We start from the raw sequence: 18938 nt of genomic DNA on the forward strand, positions 1-18938 counted from the left end.
CAGCCCCTTCTCATACAACAGGGCTTCTCTTGTGGCTCAGCTGGTAAAGAATCCGCCTGCAATGTGGGAGACCTGGGTTCGATCTCTAGATTGGGAAGATCCTCTGGAGAAAGGAACAGCTACCCACTCCAGTATTCTGGCCTGGCGAATTCGATGGACTGTCAAGTCCATGGGGTTGCAAAGAGGTGGACACGACTTTCACTTCACTTCACTTCTCATATAACCACAAAGGATTGAGAAACACCCTGCAGATAGTTAAGCTCATGAAAATAAGAGACTCTCCACAAAGTTCCAAATCACCACCGATGCATTTATTTGCGGGAGAAAGGGTCAGATCTTATTAGGAACTTTAAACTGGATATGACTAGAGACACTGATCTGCCTAACATCTGGGTGTTCACAACTGCACAGATAACCATACCCTGCACATGAGGAGTCACCATTAAACCGACGAGCCTTTAACTTGATGGCGAGGGGAACACATTCTGAGCAGACACATGATTTCCCATTTAGAAGGTGCTGCCTTAATCAGACAAGTAGTGTTGAGAAAAACAAAGACAGCCTCCTAGCTGGACGTGACGGCAGCCTCCTGAAAGGGGATCACCCCCTATTTACAGAGCAAGAGCACGAAGCCCCCAGCTGAGCTGCAGGATGACTGCTGGGGCTGATGTGAGGGGTGTGAGTGGGCAGTGCCACCTGACCTCAGGAGCCTGTGCCTATCCAGCGTGGGCCTCCGCAAGCCCGTCTCTGGCCCCCTGCACGAGGCTGACTGGGGAAATCTGCAGAGTAAGTGGATTGGGCCCCCACTCCCCAGCCTCACCCCACCTTCCCCGGGCCCAACAATGCCCAGGCCACTGGACACAGCCTCACCCTCACCCAGGCCCTGCTTCTGGAGAGACACATGGGAAACATGGAAACTGAAGCCCAGCGTGCTAGAGCACATCTAGGTGATGCTGGGGTGGTTGTCTGACAGGTGCCCCGAGATGATCAGGCCTCACCCGCGGTGGCCAGGCTGAGATAGCATGGTTTGTTTTTTAGGTGATTCAGGTTACTCCAGGGCAAAGCACGATCCTGATGACACCCGGCGGAAAAGCAGGCTGGAGCCTCGGAAGAGCTGGCCCTGGATTGAAAAGAGCAGTCAGGTCAGTTGAGAGGGAAGGCCAGGCTCCTCAACCCACGCAGAGCCAGGCCAGCGTGTCACCAACAAAGGGCCGGGAGCTGTGAGCCCCCAGGGTCGGAGCCAGCCGGTCTGGGTTTGCACTCCTCGGTGGCAATGTCAGAATCTGCTCTGCGCTGAAGCACAGAGTGTCCAGTGCCGACGGGGCTCCTGAGTAGGACACCGCCAGAGGACACTCACTGCCCTCTGGCATCAGAGCCAAGTGGCCTAGGGCTCCTCCCAGGCCGCGATGCACGTGGAACCACCAGAGACACTGAAGGCCCGCGTCTGTCTCACGCCTCCCTGCTTCCCTCCCATCCATCATCCTTTTCTCGGCACACATCTCAGTCAGTGTGCTGGTTCCTCCTGCCCAGGCCCCTGCCTCATCCTACTGAGGCCAGCCAGGGCCGGGGAGCCAAGGAACTGCCCTGGACCAGCCACCTGGACCTCTGACCCAGAGCTCCAGCCAGCAGGAGTGTGCATCGGCACAGAACACAAAGACTTCAAGACTGGCACTCTCACCAAGCTCACCACGTGGCCCAGCGCCAAGCTCAGGCTCTCCTGGGCACCCGGGGCATCCTGCGGGAAGGAGGGGCCAGCCTCCGACAGGCCAGGTGTGTCTTCAGCCCAGGTTACTCACGGGTATAAGGAGTTCTTGGGCTTACCACCTACCCTGTGTGTTCGCCCATACCTGTTCTAAGAGTCTTTAAGAGGTGAAGAAAAGACCTAGTCTGATGTCTAATTCTTAAGGAAATTCAGATCTAAGCACCTCAAACCCCTTCTAAATAGAGTAAAATTTACTTTTAAAAGGTATGGATTCCATGACAAGCCCTTAACTTTCCATGTAATGAAGGGTATACAAAAATCTTTCCATCTGATCACTGTTGTGGAGAAATGAGGGGAAAACTCCCTGGAGTGTATGCTTACCTGCACACTCAGGTACTTCCAGCAGTGGATCCAGGATTTGAACACTGGGGAGTAAGGAGGGAGCCCAGCCTGCAGCCTGCCCGGGAAGGAGAGCGTGTCAGACCCAGAAGACGGCGAGAGGAGCCAGAGCTGCCACCACCCACATACCGACCCACATATTCCTCCCAAAGGAGGCCGGAGTGCCAGGTGGGCGGAGGCCACACACAGAGCGGACGGGAGGGGCTCACCCAGGTGCCCCCAGCAGCCCTGGCAGGGTGCCTGGGGGAGGGGCACACACCTACCCGCAGTTGTTCACGGCCATGAGATCGCCGACCAGCAGGAAGGGGTAGGTCAGCATGCTCACCGCAATCTGCAGGGAGACCCGAGGGTCAGCGACCCCACCCACCGCCACCCTGGCCCCGGGTTCAGGGGGCAGGGACACCCTGTGCCAGCAGCCTTCACTGAGGCCTGCCTCCAACCACTGGAGCTGGCCTCCCAGCCGCCACCCAGGCCCCCAGGACTGTGGAAAGGGCCGCGGGGCCCGACTTACCCCCATCACAAATTTGGTGTAGCTCCGGATGGCCAGCGCCTGGCTGAACTGGAGAGACACAAAGGGAGACGGGTTTGCCTTGGGAGCTCGGGAAGCAGACTTCAGACGTGCAGGTCCCGTCCTCACTGCCTGCTCTGTGGCCCCCTTCACCCTGCCGTCCACACTGGCCTCGCGCCCTGTTAGCACTCAGCTCCTCACATGCCCACCACACATGCAGCGCCCACTTTCTGGGCCTGCCCGTGGCTCCTGCGGCCTGGGAGTCAGAGCCGCGATCATCTGGGGGGCAGAATTGGGTTATCCGGACTGAAGGGGCGTCTGTGATCCCACCGGGGGTGGTGAGCGGTGAAGGGCAGGAAGGTGGGCTTCTGGCCTGCAGCCTAAGTCCTGAGGACTAGGCCTTTGTTTGACCAGTGCCCAGGGCTCGGCACACTGAGTGCTGACTGAGCGGAAAGCCAGGTGCCCGTCTGAACCACCCAGACAGGACCCTGGGTCCCGCAGTGAAAGGTGAGGGGCAACTCTGGGTTTTCTGTCCCCCACCTCACCAAACTCTCACTCCCTTCAGGCCCAACTCCTGAATTCAACTTTGCCCACAAAACAGCCCCAAACCAGGAAGCGTGACGACCTATCCCTCAGCCTCCGGTGGGGCCGCCCCACCAGATGGACTCCTTGCAACCCTGGGCGGAGGTCTGCTGGGCCCTCTGCTTGAGCGGCAGCCTCACCCCAGCCTTAAGCACTTAAAAAATACTTTCAGTCAAGCGCTGACTGCTGCTGTCAGAGGTTAAGCGCAGCAGCCCCTGGCCAAACACCTGCCCACCTGGAGCGGAGGAAGCCGTCAGCCGTGGGATGACCGCCCCACCGACACCCCAGCTCTACCACGCTTGTTCTTTGTGACGGTTGGGCCATGGGTGTGCTACGTAATTACTGTGACTTGCAATTGCTTACATTAAAAGGCCAGTAAGACTCCACTTACCCAACTCAAATGGCCCGTTTCCCTCTGCCCTAGCTACGAGTTCTGAGGCACTCTTCACCATGAACTCTTTCCCAGACCACCCTCACCCCGCAACTGCCATTCTGGGGCCCAGACACAGACACAAGACGATGAGCCCCCCACCCCCAACAACGCGATTCTGGCAGACAAGTCCCCAGGCCCTTGTCAACCCTCCTAGGGCGGGCGATCCCTGCTGTTGGGATGTCTGGCTACCAGGAGCCCTGGCGCATCACGGCTGCCCCCCCCCCCCAACTCGTATCTTGGTTCAGGCAGAACTAGTCAACCTATCAAGTCTCCAACTTTCTTAACCAGTGCCTTTTGGAAGGATCAAGGCCTCCCCATGACTAACCCAACCAGCTGAGGGGTCTGTGCAGACTCCTGCTAACAAGAGTGGGGTGCGTCTGCGTGGCACATGTCCCAGCTGACTGGAGCACCCTCAGCTGGGCCCAGGGAGACAGACTTAGCCCCAGCCCTGTCGACTCACAGCCAAGGGCCTCAGGACAGCCCTTCAATCTCTGGGGCTCATCTGTCTGTAAAACACAGTGTCACCCCCACTCTGCTCCTTTCACAACTGGGGTGCTGTCAGGATCAGACACCCACGTTCACAAAAGGGCCTGAGCGAGCCCCAAACACTAAGTGAGAGCTGACAAGTTATCACGAGCTGGTCTATCTCCTGACTTCCTAGGGACCCCTAGCTGGGTCACTGTCTCAAACCAGCCTTGGATGAAGTCCGCATCCGTGTTATCAGTGAAGCTGCCCAGGGATGGGCATCCCATAAGCCCCTCTAGGTCTCCTTAGCGATCTCATCTCCTCGGAGACAAAGTTCACCCAGGGACCATCAGAGGTCTTCTGCTCAGACCCCTCCCGGCCAGGGACCCTCTCCAGCCCCCGAGCCCAGTGCTCAGAATCCCAGAGTCCTTGAGTCTGCCCCAGACTCTGGGCATCAGCAGTACATGGAAAGATGGACAAGTCCTTGTTCCAACCAACCTGGGAACCTGGATTCTGGTCGTTCCCCAGCCCCCCTGGGGTGTCACTCACGCTGTCATCCACCAGGTAGGCATTGATGAAGTGGGCCAGCAGGTTACAGCCCCACAAGAAAACGACATCGCCCAGGAGGTGAGGGATTAAGCCGCTAAAAAAACAAGGTGAGCAGAGATGAGCAGGAGAGGGAAGGGAGCAATTCCCTGGGGCTCTGCACCCAGGAAGCAGGCAAGGACGTTCCAAGCTCTAAACTTCAGCGTTATCTACCAGCACCACCTCAGGAAGGGAGCCTGCAGGGGCCACGTGGGCCAGCGGCTATCCACACCAGGGAGGCAGTGTTCCTTTCTTCGCAGGGTGTGGGGAGGTGGGGTGTGAGCTACATGCCACATATGATAGCACAAGTTAAGCCTATGATCTCAGAAGTGGTTTTCAAACTATAGAAGCTGGGCCTTAGGATATGAATGTTGCAAAATCTGGGATTTTCAAATGCAGATAAGGAAAAAGTACCTACACTTTTGGCATTTTTCCTTTTGCCTATTTACCTAATCAACTCTCACAATACTTTGCTCAGGGCGTCTGTCTTCACCCCTGGAACGTTCCACCAAAGACACTCCATACAGGCTTCTGTAAGGAGGGCTGTGTTTTAAAGTGATGGCCTTTAGAATAAGCATCTCTACACAGTAATATGAAGTTTTCCTAAGATACAGTGCTGAGGGTGAAAAGCCAGACAGGTATCAGTTGGTCCTGTGTGATCCTTGTGGTCTTTTTGTTTTTTTAAAAAAATGCGTTTATTTGCTTGTTTAGATATGAAGTGATGTGGAAAGAGCTTCAGGAGAATGGCTGTATCTTTGGGAAAGGAAGCAGAATTAGGATTTTTGAATTTTTAAAAATATTTCAAAATATCTGAAAAGTTTAAAAAAAAATATAACACACCTATTAACATGATATGAGGGATATTAATAAAATGAACCTTCATGAATGCAATTTCCAATCCGATTGGTTCCATCTGTGTTCAGACTGACTTTTCACATATACACTCAGGGATTTCTGAGCACATACATCATGTTCTACAAATATGCAACAGCAAAAAGAATCCAATGGGTAAGCAGCTGTTGTGTGGGAGTCCCATTCACACATCAGAATAGAATGTATATATACAGTGAGAGTGAAAAATACCAGAGGTGGTGATATGCAGTGTTTTAAGGTCTGAAGTACTAGTCATACAAGCAAATATTTATTCACATACACACACACATGTATAGATATACATAGATATGAACGTACATTTGAATAAGTGTGTGTGTATAAATCAAAGTTTGTCAACCTTGGTACTGTTGACCTTTAGGGCTGAGTAAATTCTTTGGGAGCCGACCTCTGCATTTCGAGATGTTTAGCAACATCCCTGGTCTCTACCCACTAGATCCCAGCTGTGACAACCAGAAGGTGTCTCCGGACATTACTTATGTCCCCTGTGGCAAATCCACCTCCTGCTGAGAACCAGATACACCCGCACACACGCCTACATGCAGAACACCTGGCCGACTGTGACACCTCAACGTGAGTTAACACAGAGCCCCCCCTATGCTCATGACAGCATGTATGTCAGTGTTTAGACCTAAAAAAAGCAAAACAAAAATATTTCTAAGGCCTGGCTTTTGGGTTCTGTTCATAGTTTACAGTCTTTTTATACAGTGTGAGTTTTCTTTACAGGTGGAACAAGGTGGGTGTGAGACACCAGTAGGGCGGAGGGTCTGGGACCCTCAGGAGATGGTGTGCCCCGCCGACAGCTGCCCTGCAGAAACGCAGGCCCGGCACGGCTAGGTCTTAACTTTTTAAGAGAAGCCACAGACAGGGACTGTGCGAAACATTCTGAATGTTAAGTCACTTCAGTTGTATCTGATTCTTTGCGACCCCATGGACTATAGCCTGCCAGGCTCCTCTGTCCATGGGATTTCCCAGGCAAAAATATTGGAGTGGGTTGCCATTTCCTTCTCCAGGGGATCTTCCCAACCCAGGGATCAAACCTGTTTCTCTTTTATCTCCTGCACTGGCAGACGGGTGACAGGTTCTTTACCACTAGCACCACCTGGGAAGCCCAAATGTTGAATATGAAGAACTACTTTGTCAAACGGGATTCATCAGCTGGAGTCAGTTTACGAGCTGCCCAGGGCTTGACCTTCAGCCCAAGTCACACATTTCTAGCTGTTTTTCTGCAGTGAAACCAATGACGATGGACGAGCTGAAGACCTCCTGAAGGCCAGCCTTGTGCCCGCCCCCAGCCCTGGAGCGAACAGACGGAGGCAGTGGGGTTGGGGTGGGGGGATGTTCCCCGCACGCCCGGTGTGCTGGACGGACAGTACCATCGCTCTGTCAGCCGTGTCGTGGAGGGGGCTGGGCAGCTCTGGTTCTGCCGGTCCGCAGCGCACATGCTGTGGAGCTCTACGGGCCGAGCCGCGGCCTGAGGGTTGAGAACGCGCCTGTTAGTAGACCCTGCTCCGTGGCAGTTACGGGGAGTATAAAACTCACGTACACGAAGAATCCCAGCAGGCCCTCCTCTTTGAAAATCTTCCCAATGGAGCTCAACACGCCGCTGTGGAGAACACAGGGAACACGAGGTCACCGGGCACCTGTGAGAAGCCCGTACCCGGGCGGGGAGCACAGCCCCCCACCCCTGCTCAGAGCCATCCGGTCCTGGCCGGGACGGGGAGGGGACATCCTCTGTCACCAGGCAGAGCCCAAGTGGAGACGGCCACAGCCCTTGTTTGGGGGTGAGGGGCGCATCGACACAGTTCACTGAGACTCAGGAAACCCACCCCACCAGGGGCAGAACCCCAGTTCTCTATGGCTATCCTGCGTGGATCTGGAATGTAGGAATGAACCTTCTGGCCTGGGCTGCTACAAGGCGATGGGCCCTTCTCCCAGCAGGCTTGTGTGCTCAGCTCTGGCTGAACAACCTTCTGGAGCCTGCGTGCCTGACAGAGAGAGAGAGCAGGTGGGTGGAGAGAGGCTCCTTCCCAGAGGGCAGGGGAGGAAGAGAGGGCCCGGCAGCAGAAGGCCCTGCAGCTGACCGCCCAGATCGCCCAGCCTGGGAAAAGACACCTGGCCTACCCCAGCAGGGAGCTGGGAACGTGTGCCCCGCGTGCTGCAGCGCTGAGCCATCAGAGGGCAGGCTGGGACGTCTTAGGTGTGAAATGCAAAGGAGGCTCAACTGCAACCTCTGGGGCCGGGACAATGCAGGGAGGCTCTGCAAAGCTGAGGGGGCCAGGGTGGCCGAGGTGAGAGGTGGTGGGAGCCAGAGCCCTGCCGGGCCCCAGTACCCTGCTTCGCAGGACTGTGGCTTGGCCACTGGGTTCTGAGCCCACTGGGGGAATGGGCCAATTTCCCATTATCAAACTCAAAAGGAGGGCAGCGGCCCCAAGGACAGCTGCAGGAAGCCACCGAGCCCAGGAACTGGGAAGCTGAGAGGGTGACAAGTGCGTGACTCCTGCGCTGTGTCTCCAGGACCCCCTCCTGTCCTGCACCCAGAGGGGAGGGAGGGCACAAGTGCCCCAGAGAAGGGCGGGGTCAGCACACCAATGACCCCATAGCACCCAGCTCAGCGCCGGGCACAGCAGGTAAACAATGGCAGGGACGAGCGCTGAGCCCATGGGGTGGATGGCGGCTCAGCAGAGGAGGGAACCAACTATAAGCCTGCTCCTGTGACAGCTGGAGACAGAGTCAGGACATAACCCAGGGGTCAGGAGGGAACCCCGGTAGGACCCCTAATCAAGTGGACTCCAATCCCACCCACCCCTCTGCAGGGTGTCCAAGCTCATCCAGGGACGCCCCAGATGAGTGAGGAGAAGATGCCCTGGACTCAGACTACAGAAGTCACCAGCCCACTCCTCTGAAGCTGTTAGAGACAGGGCAGAGACGGGGCGGGAGCTGACCCCAGGCTGGCCTGTCCCGGCAGACTCTGAGGAGTGACAGGGCGCTCCTGCCCATCCTGAGAAGCGTTACCCACCTGTACTTGGCCTCCCGTCCCACAAACTGGACCATGCAGCGCATTGAGATGACTGAGGAGAAAGGAAACACACACAGAGGTGACACAACCGCCAAAGCCCACAGCTCCCTGGCCGCAGTGCCCGGCGCGGGGGCCACCGCACCACGGGGCCTGTGTCCGAGCCCAGGAGGGGAGGCGGCCTCTGGGATTCCTGTGATCACGTCCCATTTCTTCTGCCTGGGAAGAGCCCCAGCTCCTCTGGACTGGACGCGCGGCCGATCCCTGTAACGCTACTTCCCAGGCACTCTATTGCTCCCTGTCTACCATCCACGAGGGCTCATCCCACGGCTGGGATGCGGTCTCCAGCGGGGCGGCTCACCATGCAGGGGGTGGGCCAGCATGCGCGACACGCACTGCATCATCATCTCGTAGGAGGTCTGTAAGAGAGCAGAGGCGGGGACTCGGTCTGGCCTGTCTCCGGAACTGACACTCACGGGGAGCGATGAGCGCTTAACGGGGAGAAACCAGGATCCCGAGGCTCCCACACGGTCAGTCTACCTCGGATGGGCCCCGGTGTCACCGCGCACAACCCTGTCCTCCGCCCCCCACTGAGCACGCAGGAGGCCCAGCTGTGACTCTTCACCGACTGGCCCGACTTGGCAGTGAGAGATAATGATCAGGCTCTTCTCCAGTTCCGGGTACCCACCTCCTTCACCACCTTCCTCAGAGAAGTCTTCATGTCATCCTTGTTGGAAACCTGCTCGATCTCGTCTGGAGGGAAAACCTGAGATGCAAAGAGCATAGGTGGATCAGAAGCAAAGTATGAGCGCGCCTCTGAGCTGGGACTGGGAGGGGATGCAGAGGGCAGGAAGCGGCTCCGGCTGCTTTTCCTGGCCGTGTCCGTTAGCGGGGCCCAGCGTGGGAAATCCCCCCCAGGGCTGGAGTTAGGCGGGGAAAGCCCCCATCGACTGTCACAGGGAGCAGCGGGGGGCAGGAGTGTTTCCAACTGAGGGGACTCGGCACCGGACCACCCAGCCTTGGAGTCTCACCATGGTGCTGGGGGGGCGGCGGGGAGCCACGACCAACCCGGGCACTAAGAAGCAGTAGGGGTGCCCACAGTGGCCTGCAGGGGGGCGGGGAGCTCGGGGGGCGCCGGGCAGCCGGTCCTGGCTTCGCCCCGGGCTCACCTTCTTCATGCTGCCCCGGGTCACAGTGGAGAGGGCGTTGGACATCAGCCGGGGGCTCAGGCCTCGGAACAGCCCTATCTTCCCGTCCACCTGCACGATGTACTTGGCTGCGGGAGAGCAGACGGGGCAGCGTCACGCCCGGCCCCGGCGCACCCACTCCTGGGTCACACTTCACACCCAGACCAGACGGCCTTGTCCCTCGGTACCTGCCGGATTCCATGACGGGAGGGAGCACCGGCCACAGCCCTGGGAGCACTTCGGCCCCACTCCCAAATGTCTTCTCTAGCCCATTTCCTTTTGCAAAACCTTCAAAACATATATTTTTTTTGACAAACAGGTTTGTTTTTCTTTTTTTTAGCTGTGAAAAATCTCCTTGGCAAATTGAGTGACGGGTTTTCAACTCAGCAGCTTCAGTGCTACAACCTAGGAACCAACTCTGCTGCTGATGAAAAATGTTTTCCTCTGGAAAAAAAAGGAAAAAGACTGCCTCCAGGGAACAATGAAGTTTGCAATCTAACGGAGGGAAAAGGAAAAGGAAGGGCTCCCGGGAGAAAGGCTCGAGAGGGCCCCCCGGGCACCTCACGGAGAGGGGCACGTCATGGAGAGAGGCATGCCCACTTTGTCACCCAAGGACCCCACTGGGCACCTCCTGGCATTTATTTATTACGGGGGTTGGTGGGGCAGGGGGGGAAACCAGTGAAGAAGAAACTAACATAGAGGCATCAATGAACTACTCTACAGAAAAAACTTAAGTGGTCAGGGAAGCTGGACCTTATCTAAGTCAGTGGTTTCCGTGAGGGTCTCTAAAAGGATACTTTCTTAACGTTTTGTGGCTTTATTTCATTGAATATCAACTTTTAGACAACGTTCAAAAAGGCGACAAGACTAATTTTTATAAACCTGAGTGCCTGGAAGCTAGCAGAACATTCCCTCCGTGGAAGCCCTGACCTCGGCTCTCCAGCTCCGCACAGTGGCGGGAACCTGCAAGGTGCCTGTCCTCCCCTCACGGCGTCTGCCGGCAGCCATTCTGCGTGGCAGCTCCACTGACTTGCCTGGCCTCAGGGCACCTGGTACCTGCTGGTTTGGCTTCCGGAGCCAGGGGTGGGGCTGGAAAGAGACAGGAGGAGAGAGGAGGCTGGGCCACCGGGAGGACGCCCCGCCTCAGAGCAGAGAGAATAGGCAGAAGGAAGGTTTGTTTTGGGGGAAGGGAGCTCCAGGCAGCCGGAAGGAGAGCTGGTGGGATAAAGCCTGAGCGTGGAGTTCCAGAAAGAGAGGACACTTAGCCTCTTTCTATTTCCACCCCGTTTCCGAGCCAGAAGAAAAGGAGGAAGCACGCCTACCTCTCCCCATCTCAGAGCTGAATTATGAACCAGGGCAGAGAAAGGTAGGCAGAAACGCCTGGAGAGGCCTCTGTGTGACCAATGGGCCCCCTGGCTGGCCGGGGGCTCCATCACTCCACGGTTTCTCTGTAGTCCCCCAAAAAACTGGAAAGGAGGTCCTTCCTGGAAGAAGGCTGAAGACTGTCAGGCTTTTCACCGTGATGGGGAGGAAGAGATCCTGTCCAGACAGTGTCTAGACAGACAGACAGCTGGGGCCCATCCCCAACTCTAGCGCAGGTATGGTGTCTAGAAATGCCCATCGGGCATCTGCTTCCACCATCTGCACTGATACCACATTTATATAAACGGGGCTGGGGGCACCTCAGGACTTGGCTCGTCTTCACAAGGGGCTGGAAGATGACTGTCAAGACCCTCCACCCTGCGTCCTTTCGAGAATGGCTGTGGGACATCAACAGAGATGGTCTGGGTTCCCGTCTCTCTAGGCCTAGAGCCCGGCACGGCCGTGTACAGAGAGACGGCGGCGCGGGGCTGGCAGCCTGCCACCCGGCCTCCCGCAGGGCGAGTGTTCACTGTGTACACTGGATTCATTGTGCGGCGGGGGTGGGGAGGGCTTCCTAAACCTGTGACGTCCTCCTCCCCAACACTGATGATTTTTAAATGAAACAAATATGAACAGACTTCCCCCTGCAAAACGACATCTTCCACCTGGCCCATGCTGTGCTCAACAAGGTGGCAAAACTGGAAGAAAAACGGGAGACCAGGTTCAGCCAAGAGTGTGTGACATGGAAAAAAGGTGGAGGCGGGGCAGGGGGGCGCTAGGGCCTAAGGTATTTAGCAGAAGGAAAGCTTTTCAGAGGACTGTTCTGGACTGACTACACAGATAAGACGAGCAGGGATGGATGGGGCATGTGGGGATCAGCCCGGCTCTGAGAGCAAAGGCACCTTTAAAGAAGCTCGGGGAGGGTGGGCACTGGGAGGCGGGCAGGGATGGTAGATGTGAAATGGGCTGGGGGACGAACAGCGTGGGCAGCTGGTGGGCTTTGCTGGCATCGGGCAAGCCCCACCCACCGCGGTGGGCATCTTGATGGAGAGACCCGCAGGCAGGCTGAGCTGCTGAGATTGTATGAAGGTCCTGGGTGGGCAGCAGCTGACAAGGAGGCAGGGCCGGAGCAGCTCTGAGCTGCAGCAGGTCATCAGGGCCAGAGGTGACGCCGAGACCCACCTGAGTGGGTCTCACCCCAGAGGATGGGGGTGCTTGAGTGAAAGGGCACTCCTGCCTGGGGAACAGGGCAGGAAAGGAACCCAGGAGGCCCAACAAGCCTCCTGCTGGAGGAGCAGGAAGGCCGAGGAACTGGTAACAGGACAGTCAGACTGCTCAGGAGGGAAACAAAGGAAAACCACCGCCGCCCTCGCTCCCAGGCACAGCCCGGGGTGACAGAGATGACGGGAACCGCTGTGCCGGACAGCCCTCTCTCGGGCACCCATCTGCTCTCCCGCTAACCGCGGGCTGCCCAGGCAGAGGGACTGGCCCACAGCCGTGCTGATCACCGGCTCCCATCCCGACACCCCACCGTCCCCAACCCCACTCCCACGCCGGTTCTGACGCTGGGTACCCCATGCGGCCCCCAGCATGTTCCCCGGGCCCAGCTAGACCTGCTCCCTGCTTGACGCCTCTTTCATGTCTCTCTGGGCATGGGCTTTCCTGCCTGGGGAGCACACTCACCGTAGGTGAAGAAGCTCGGCAGGTAGAGGACTTTCCTCCCCAGCACATTGGTCCCAATGGTGGGGGGCATCGGCTCATGGCCCACCTTCAGAATCAACAAACAAAGGGGCAGAGTCAGATTCTCCTGCTGATTCGGTCTCCCTTCTCATCTTTCCCAGGCCTCAAACTCTCCTCCCACAGAGTCCAGTGGTGTTCCTGATGACGCTTTCCCCATCAAAACACACCCGGATTTTCATCTCTGTCTGTTAACTATCAGCATCATGTAATCGCTCAAGGCACAGAAGTGTCCAGTTCCAGATTCCACTCACCACAATCCAAGCCACCCATCCCCCAACGTTATTACCTCCCAATTCCAGATATTTCCAGTGCAGGGACTCTCCCCTCACCCCATGTTCAGGTACTTCAAACCCCGTGCTTATCTCAGAAAAAAATCTGTTAATTCTCATCTCTAGGGGAAAAAACGTCACTCCAGTCTCAGCCCCAAGGTGGCAACAGAAAAACCCGTCACACCCAGATCTCAGCCCCAGACTTCAGATGGTCCTGCACCCCCTCAAATTTCCTCCCGCATGCCCTGCAGACGTCACAGATCCGTCCCTCTCACTCCCTAGCAGAGCACACTGTCACCTCAAATAATTCCTCACCGGTGATCTAACCTTGATCACCCCACATCCCTGGGACAGAATGACCCCCTCATTTCTGTAGGGTTATAATTCTTGCTGTACAGATGATGATTATAATTAAGGTGTCTGCTAAAGTCATGGGCAAGTGAAGGACCAAGCCACCCCAACCTCTGTAAGGAGGAGAGGGCTTCTCCTGAGGGGTGAGGCCATTTGTTATACTGCCGATTAATGAGAGGATTCTCTGCTTCCCCGTTAAGAGGCAAGGTGTCCAAGAGACCAGCACCTCAGTGGGGTGTGAGAGGGCCCCTCCCTGGCAGGGAACCTTCAGAGCAGCCCAGATGAACCAGAGGAGCTCCGCTAGGACGTGAAAAAGAGTAAAAATAGCAGGATTGGGAAGTGCTGCCTTATCAGTGGAACTATGCATGCTTCCAGCTTCTTCTGGGCTTAACGTTTCTGTTTCTTCACCTTAGTCAAGTGTTTCTGGAAGTTGAGGTTGTCTCCTGCAGATGGGAGTCTGAGCCGCATGACAGATTACTGATTATGACTCAAGAAACTCCCCCCAGGACGGAGAACTTCTTACAAGAAAAAATCTAGCCCAGGGGAGTTGGAGGGAAGGGCTGGGCCAGGTGACCTAAGCAGTGAGCACCCCCCCCCACCCAGACCTTTCTCCGTCGGGGCTAAAAGTGCGGACGTTCTGAGGTTAGGTTTGTTCTGGTCTTGCTCTTATACAGGCCGTATTTCTTTATACCCTCAACTCCAAGTCGGAGCCGCTGCCCTTTTGCTGCTTTATCCACTTCAGTCATCACAAATCGATGAGCAGCCCCATCGATTTCACCCTTAAACCTGCTCAGTCCCTTCATCCATATTCCCAAATCTGTGGAGTCTATTTTCTTAACTTCCACCTGTGTTATCGTTAAGCCTGCTGATCGTATCTCACTCCTATTCCCTTCACTCTCAAAGTTTTTGGGTCTTCACTGTTGCAAGCGGGCTTCCTCTGGTTGCAGGCTACTCTCTAGTTGCAGTGCTCAGGCCTCTCATTGCAGTGGCTATCCATCTCCTGTTAGCTGCCCTAAGGTGTGTGGGATCTTCCCCGACCAGGGATGGAACCCGTGTCCCCTGCAGGGCGATTCTTAACCACTGAACCACCAAGGATGTTCTTCACTCTCAAAGTTTTAATTATTTGTTCCCAAGTCTATTCACCCAGTTTCGTCCCCAAATCTGTTAACTCAGTCCTAACCACTGCCAAAGCTGTGGCTCTATACCAGATACTGACAGAGCCAGTGCCTCAAATCCCTAACACCCATGAACCCTGATCTCAGGCACCCCATTCTTTTCACTTAACGGGTTGTTGTGTTGTATCAGTCATGTCCGACTCTTTGCAACTCCACGGACTGTAGCCCACCAGGATCCTCAGTCCATGGAATTTTCCAGGCAAGAATACTGGACTTGGGTTGCCATTCCCTTGTCCAAGGGATCTTCCTGACCCAGGACTGAACTCAGATCTCCCGCATTGCAGGCAGATTCTCTAACATTACTCACTTTTCTGGGACAACCCCCAATCTGCCACTCCAATCCTGCCACCCAACCCCAAACTGGAATCTTCCTTTTTGCAAAATGTTATCTTTAATTCCCAAACTATATCCATTTAAGATTTTACCCTCAAATATGTTACACTTAGCACCAGCTGCGTTCAAACAGGACAGACCACCTCAGTCACCCCAACTGGGCTCACTCATCCTTACCACCCACTGTCCAGACTGTCTTACCCTCTCAACTCCCTCATTCCCTAATTCCCTGTTCTCCCTCATTCCCTGTTCACTCTCATTCCTCAACTGCTTTTCCTAGTGACCCTTATTTCAATTTTCTTCTACAAGAGAGAAGGGAGGACCTTCTCCTACCAAGGTCCAAATGATGAAGCCACTTTCAGTTTTCTTCACATGGAGACCTCTGCCCAATTCTTTGTATTCCAGCAGCATCCACTCCACAGACACTCCTACTGGCCACCCTGAAGTCGCAGTCCTTGCCCAATCTCATTCCGTCATCCTTGCTTCTCATCTCAGGTACCACTGGTTCCAAAGCCTCAGTTCCTCTCCCAAACCTGTGATCTCTACTGGTGCAGATACAACCTGAATTTTTATAAGAAAAGCAGCCCTTACTCCCAAATCACAACCAGACACCAGTCTCAACCTTTACCCTGTCAGTCACTTCCAAGACTGAATGTCCTCATTCTTTGTCATGTTCCTTGTCGCAATCCAAAATCCACTGGCCCGGGTTCCTCAGACCCCAGATTGCAATTACTCCTATTCTCAAGTCCCTCTCTTTCCAGCTGTATCTCCCACTCTCAGTCCGTTATCAGAACAGTAAATCTGATACCCATTTGCCTCAACTCAAATCAAACCTCAAGATTTGGTTAGGTTTCCATCTCAATTTTTAACCCCTCCTGCTTCTTAGCTAAAAATTCTAGGCTGAATCTTCAGGTATCAGTCCAGGCCTGAACCACCCCATGTAGGCTGCGCTCCTCTCGGTCACGCCCACCTAATTCTGCCAAAGGCACTCCCTCCACCCCTGCACCCCGCCCCCTTCCAGCTTCTTCTCTCCCTTTCTCAAGCAGACCAGGTCATCTGTAAAGGCACTGCTGCTCCGACCAAACGCGCCCAATGCCCCTGCACGCCTCGACTGCAGAGGTAGCCTACCTTGGCCTCAGTCTGCGCCAGTCCCTACATACCCTCCCACCTTGTGTTCCCAACCGGCCCCTCTGGCCAATTTCAATACGCCCAGACCACTCCGGCCCCCAACCGTGATTTCAATGTTCTCCAAATGCGTCATCCCTTTCCCCTCTACAAAGCCTCCGCCTCGCTCCCCTTTCCAGACGGATCGCCACTACTCCTCCCCACACCGCGTCTCCCTATCTGCTCCCCTCCTCCAAAGCACGTCATCCTGTCCCCTCCTCCCATCAAATCTGTCGTCGCCATCAAATCCAGAGCCCCCATCTCCTGTAAACCGATAGCTTTCCAGTGCTAAATCCTTCGCCTCCGCCAAATTCCATCAACACTGAATCCTGTGCCTCTGTCCCCTCCTCTCCAGAAGCTGATGCCCCTTTTTCTTTCCTAAATTTTTGGCCATGAACCCAGTCCTTTGTCCCGCTCCCCCCATCCATCCTCCTAAATCGCTTTAAATCCATCTCTATCAAATCCAGAGCTTTGGCTCTCCTTCACCCTAAACAAGTGTTCATCATCTGAATACTGTGCCTTGGCCCCCAATCCTCCTCTCCACCCTATCGCCAAAAACTTCCCACCCCTCCCCCAATTCTGTTGCTTCTTTCACCCCAAAATACGGCCCCTCCCCTCCAAGTCCAAGTCCATTGCCTCCGTTCTTTCATCTCCTAAACTTATCTCTTCGTTTCATTGCCCCCTCCCCTGTATCCCGAAATTCCTCATTCCTTCTATCTTCTCACAAATTTGTCGCTGACCCTTTTGCCCTCGTCTCCTGCACCCCCAAACTATGCCCGCTGCATCCCTAAAACCCTCACCGCTTTAATCTTCTCCCGCTCCTGCGCACCACCCCGCCTTCTCCGCCCTCCTCCTCAAATCCATCGCCTTTCACCCCCCCACCCCCATCCCCTTCCAGACCGCGGCCGGTCACCTTCACATCGGCCCCCCATCTCCCCGTGGCACCCCTGGCCCCCACACCTGGATGAGCAGCTTCACGTAGAGCAGCGGGTGGCTGAGCGCCGTCACTCCTGCACCAAGCGCCACGAAAAGAGCCTCGGTGGTCGGGGCGTTGTCCCCGGAGCCCAAGCCCCCGGACGCACCGTCCATCCTGCGGGCCGAGGGCTGCGCCGCCGGCCGAGGGTGGCGCGGATGCGCGCGGTGTGCGGGCGGCGGGTCGCGAGCCCTGGCCTCGACCCCCGCCGCCGCCCCGCCGCGAGCTCCGGCTCCAGCTCCGGCTCCCGCCATCCCCGCGGCACCGCCGGGAGCCCAGGACGCCACTTCCGGGTCCGAAGCCCCCATGGCGCGGAGCGGCGAGGTCACTCCCCCGTCACGTGACGGGGCGGGCGCCACGCCCCCTTGCGTCGTGCGTCTGGGGGCGGGCCCGGGACGCACCACTCCTGGCTGCGGGGGATGCGGGAGTGTGGCGTGGGGGCTGCTGGAGGTGGGCTTCCCCTGCCACCAACACACACACCGGGCAGGGTTGGGGCCTATCTCAGCGCCGAGCCGTGGGCTGGGGGTCAGTGGTCGCGGACGGCCGGGGCCGTGGCCTCGGAGACTCTGAAGGCCGCCTCAGGCCTGGGCGCGCCCCCAGAGCGGCGGGGGCGGAGCTCGGCGGTTCTGGAAGCCAGGCGCCCCCAATATGGTCTGAGGCTCTCCCAAGCTCCCCCCATCCCTGGCTTCAGGAGTCTTCTCCGCGGTTCTGGGCCCGCCCCTTTGCGGCCCGCTTGTCGGGCCCCGCGGCCTGCGAGGACTCCTGTGGCAGGCTGAGTCCCTTTGCTCTCCCCAGACTTGTCTCACACCGCTGCCCTCCTCACTCGTCCAGACCCAGTTGCCCCCTCGGCGGTTGTGATCTTTCTCCTTGGCAGCTGAGCCTTCGTCAACCTGCCTTCGAGTTCGCGGTTATACTATGTATTCTGCGCTAGAGTACTTGGAATTTCCTTCGTCGGCTGGGAAGGTTTTAATTAGTCCTTCAGTGTGAGCACCTGCAAGCATTCTCCTCGGAGCCGATAGTCTCACCTTTAGTTGATAAAAACAAGTCATAGGTGACTCTTAAATCGTACTTATTTGTGCCACTTTTTGAAATGCTTTGAACAAGTTGACTCAAGTATGGCCTCTTGACAGTCCTGTGAGGAAGGTATTTATTCTACGTGCCCTGTTCATGTTGTAAGTGTGCACACCCCCTGCAGCAACATGTAGAACCTGCTAGTTGTGGGGGGTGCTCAAAAAAAGCTTCTGCTTAAAGGGAATGAATCGAGGATCCTAGAGTCGGCAGGGACACAGCAATGGGTGACCTGATTCCTTTGTACTTATCCTGTCTTCGTTGTGAAAAAGTTCTTGAGAAATAGTCTGCCTTCTGAACTCTTTAGTCCGGGTTTCCTGGAATCTGCCCTTCCTGACTCCCTTCCTGCCCTCTAAAAAGCCACATTTCCGCTGGCTACTCCTGACAATAAAGACTCCATACACTTTCCACGTCCCAAGCCTGTCAGGGTGCCTCCCTCATTGCTCTCCCCTCCACGCTGACGTCAGCCCAGGCTTGCTCTGGTCTAACTCACTGTAAAGCCTCCTTGTCCTCTCAGGTTACAGTGTTTTCATCGAACCTACCTTCCACCCCCAGGAGCACTTTAAAAGACTTCCTTTGGTCTGGTTTCTGATTTAACTTTGTTAACAGGGACCTTAAAGTCAGCTTCATTTAACGTTACAGCGCCGTAATAACTCCACCCAGAAGGGGGGTTTCCTTCCGTTTTTAGAAGGAACCCTTCACCTTCCTTCTGAAACTTCCTCACACAAATCTCCT

At 55.9% G+C, this 18938-nt stretch overlaps 1 protein-coding gene across 2 annotated transcripts; it reads right to left on the bottom strand.

The window, feature by feature from the left end:
- Positions 1-289: 289 nt before the first annotated feature.
- MTCH1 (mitochondrial carrier 1) lies at positions 290-17839 on the bottom strand. 2 transcript variants are annotated; one of them, XM_043907333.1, is made up of 12 exons: positions 17123-17839; positions 12814-12898; positions 9751-9857; positions 9270-9347; positions 8943-9000; positions 8585-8636; positions 7112-7171; positions 4639-4732; positions 2613-2660; positions 2365-2432; positions 2084-2159; positions 290-1120 (listed from the first exon to the last, which is right to left on the bottom strand). In XM_043907333.1, exons 1-12 carry the CDS (start codon positions 17441-17443, stop codon positions 1049-1051), a joined length of 1119 nt encoding a protein of 372 aa, XP_043763268.1. In that variant the 5' UTR covers positions 17444-17839; the 3' UTR covers positions 290-1048. The 2 variants fall into 2 exon arrangements, with proteins under 2 accessions (XP_043763268.1, XP_043763267.1); XM_043907332.1 differs by having other exon boundaries at positions 4588-4732; positions 17123-17496.
- Between the last annotated feature and the right edge of the window lie 1099 nt (positions 17840-18938).

Source organism: Cervus elaphus, chromosome 7, assembly GCF_910594005.1.
Source record: "Cervus elaphus chromosome 7, mCerEla1.1, whole genome shotgun sequence".
NCBI classification, from domain to species: domain Eukaryota; kingdom Metazoa; phylum Chordata; class Mammalia; order Artiodactyla; family Cervidae; genus Cervus; species Cervus elaphus.

Bases quoted from the DNA above. Each gene is read 5' to 3' on its own strand.
- MTCH1 (XM_043907332.1), bottom strand. From the start codon at position 17,443: ATGGGGGCTTCGGACCCGGAAGTGGCGTCCTGGGCTCCCGGCGGTGCC. The intron at 9,348-9,750 runs GTGAGCCCGGGG...TTTGCATCTCAG, and splicing joins CCCGGGGCAGCATGAAGAAG to GTTTTCCCTCCAGACGAGAT. The intron at 2,433-2,612 runs GTAAGTCGGGCC...GTCTCCCTGCAG, and splicing joins ACACCAAATTTGTGATGGGG to ATTGCGGTGAGCATGCTGAC.